This window comes from Colobus angolensis, unplaced genomic scaffold, assembly GCF_000951035.1.
Source record: "Colobus angolensis palliatus isolate OR3802 unplaced genomic scaffold, Cang.pa_1.0 Scaffold85, whole genome shotgun sequence".
Classification (NCBI taxonomy): domain Eukaryota; kingdom Metazoa; phylum Chordata; class Mammalia; order Primates; family Cercopithecidae; genus Colobus; species Colobus angolensis.
Window position 1 is genome coordinate 5,957,647 of NW_012122376.1, and position 3,222 is coordinate 5,960,868.

The window sequence follows — 3,222 nt, forward strand, 5'->3', positions numbered from 1 at the left end:
ATGAGGGCTGCAGGTGAGGGTCTCATTACCACCTAGAAGTGATGAGCATCCCAGTCCCGGCTTTGCCTTCTCTGACGTCACTCTAGATGAGGGAGGGGAAGAGAAGGAGTGCTGGGGGAAGGCAGAAGTCTAGGCTTTCCACTCAACATTTGCTGGCTGGGATGAAGGTGGGACCACAGTGTTTCCCAGGGCAGTTAGCCAGAGTAGGACAGTTTTCATCTAAGTGTTTTGTGTCTTGCTAGGTTGCTCCTTTGCTGGTCCTTTGGCTATAGAGAGCAGGCTTTTCTTGGTTTTTTTGGTCTGTACCCTTGGTGTTTCCTGATTGCAGGCTTTTTCCTGTGAACTGCATTTTGATCCATGGCTTTCAAACTTCAGCCTTTCTGAGAATCACCTGGAATGCTTTTGGAGAAGGTTGCTTCCTGGATCCCATCCTTTGAACCACACACCAAGAGGAACTGATCTGGAAGTTCGTTTGGACTCCTGTTTATTAAAATGTTAGTTCTTTCATTGTCAACACTTTTCATATTATGGATTTGTTAAAAGTCATAAAATGCTAGGTTTTGGTAGCTGTTAGCTTCTACTTCCTCAACATGCTATGGGCTATGAATAAATACAGTTAATGGGTAGATAATTTTGAACATAGAAACTCTAGCAGCCTATAATTACTTGGAAAAGCTCCTTTATTCATTTGAAGCACTTGCATGAAATACACATCAAACACTAAAATCATTGTTTCATTTGACTAAAGTTGGAGCTACTCAGGGACAAATAATTAACTCTGATTTAAAGATATCATTTTCACCAAATTGTCCAGTAATCACATTTCATCAATTTCTATGTATAAGCAGGGAACTTCATTAAAAGAAATACCAGTATATTTTACCAAGACAGTTGTTGATGAAGGGAAAATTTGTAAAGAAACAGATGTTCGGCTCACAGGCTACACCCTTCCTTGGGTCATTTGTCAGATTTTTAACCTTGAGGACTTCAGGGTTAGCTCCCAGGCTCTACCAAAAACTGCCCTCCTCCATCGGGGACTGGACAATACTGTCATCCCATCCTGTGCATGCCATTTATTGACTAAGAGGGGAACTAGTCCTTGGAGATGGGGACCCATCTTTTAAATATTGCTACTGAATATTTCTTGACAAGCAAAAATAAAAATCTGACTCTGTTCAAGTCAGTTTCTTTAAAGACACCTTCAAGTATAGTGAGTCTAGCACAGGTCTCTTTCTATTAAGGTAGAAAGTTAGATGAGAGATGAGAGTGGATGCTGCTCTCCTCTGGGAGGATGCTGGAATAAGCTAATCTTCCCTTGTTTACTTTTCAGGTTTTATGTGTACTTTTCAAGTTTCCCAAATGCTTGGAGGATTTGGGAAACAGACTGAGAACATGGCCACACAAACTCCTGGTAGTGAAGGAGGAGGCGGGATTCAACTCTAGAGGTGGAGCTCGGGCACTGGACCAAATTGGGGACTAACTAAAACAGGGCTGGGGTGGAAGCAGCTTTCAATCAGACATGCCCACCAGGGTGCCAGGTCAATTTACTGTTGCCACGGCAGCACCTGGGAGTTACTGCCCCTTTCCATGTCAATGACCCACTGACTCAAGAGTTACCACCCCTTGCCTAGAAATTTATGCATAAACCAACCTTTAATCTGCATGCAATTAAAAGTGAATATTAATATTAATATGACTGCAAAACTGCCTTGAGCTGCTACTCTTTGCTTACAGGGTAGCCCCGCTCTGCAGGAGCAGTCATGGAGCTGTCACACCGCTGGGGCTGTAACATTGCCTCTTTGATAAAGCTGTTTTCTTCTACCTCTAGCTTGCTCTTGAATTCTTCCATGGGCAAAATCAAGAACGCTTGCAGGCTAAGCTCCACTTTGGGGCTCGCCTGCCCTGCATCAGCAGCTCAGACTGCAGATACGTGGTTCCTGTGATTGCATTTCAGTCTTTCATTTGCAAGCTATAACCCAAACCCAACAAAACCTAGGTCCAATTTATTCCCATTGAAACAAAATGATCAAAGCTTATCGTGATGAGTAAATGACATGCTTGATTCGAGCAGCCAGTTAGAGTTTTAAAAAATGAGTAGAGTTTAAAAAAAATGAGTGAAGTTTAAAAAAATGAGTGACAGACACTTAGTTTATTTTTCGTAAGACTCTTGGCAAGAGCTGAAAATAAATCCTCGTACCATCAGAGGATAAAAACAGAGATCCACTTAATAGCATCTGATAATTAAACAGTCAACCTAAAAAGACAATCTTTAAATTAACAATGCAGTATAGAGAGATAACCCTGCTCTTTGTAACATTTTGTACACTTTAAGACAAGAATTAGAAAATGTAGCATTTGTGGTGGCAAAGAGAGTAATTGCCTTAGAAGTTTAGTAATCAGAGAAGATTTATTTAGTAACAAACCTCAGAGAAACAGTCCCCTCTGGCTGTTTCTTTGACCTGTCTCTATGCGGATAGCTTCTGATTGGTCAAACATACTGAAGAGAAATAGACTTTGCTTTCTACAGATTCACATGGAAATTGCAGAAATCACTCAAGAGTCTTCCTCTGAGCAGTGACTTTGTGGATCTCCAGTGGCCCCACCATTTGGAAATGCTCAGTCTGCTCTTCCTTGGTCTCCATGGGCCTGCAGCTGTCCTACTCTGTCCTGCACAGCCCCGGGAGCAGAGAGAGGCATAGTCCCCCACTTTGCACACTGCAACCTTACACTGCAGATATACCACATCATAGCTGTCAAGAAAGCTGAAGGCATTGAACTTGAACCGAGCCACGTTCTTCTGGCGTGGATGGAGGTTGACGTAGGTATTGTCTTTGATGCACCTGATGGGGAGAAAAACCCCAGGACAAAAAGATTAACTTAAAGCATGATATGAGTTCACTGCAACCCAGATAATCAGGCATGGACCCAGACCTCTGAATTGCAAATAGAGTTCTTCCCACTACCCACTCTTTCTTTCATAAAGAAACTTTTTAACACTATGAGTGGAAAAACCTCTATTCCTGGACATAAATAGAAAGGAACTAGAAAATAAACACAATAAAACCAAAAAAAGTAATTAAATTTTAGGTAGAACTCTTGCCTTCAAAAGGCCTATTGTATTTTGTCCAAAGAGAGATGAAAAGTGTTGGTGGTTTTATTTGAAGACAAACTTAGATTTTTTTAAAAAGTACATCAGTAAACCCTAGGGAAACCACAAACAAA

General features: G+C 41.4%; 1 protein-coding gene across 1 annotated transcript in view; it reads right to left on the bottom strand.

Annotated features, from left to right (window-relative positions):
* Positions 1 to 3,222, bottom strand: part of LOC105503404 (deleted in malignant brain tumors 1 protein-like) — a 72,270-nt gene that overhangs the window by 1,010 nt on the left and 68,038 nt on the right. Inside the window, exon 23 of the mRNA XM_011930302.1 lies at positions 2,741 to 2,840. Coding sequence (XP_011785692.1) covers positions 2,741 to 2,840 — 100 coding nt within the window. The remainder of the gene's footprint in view (positions 1 to 2,740; positions 2,841 to 3,222) is intronic.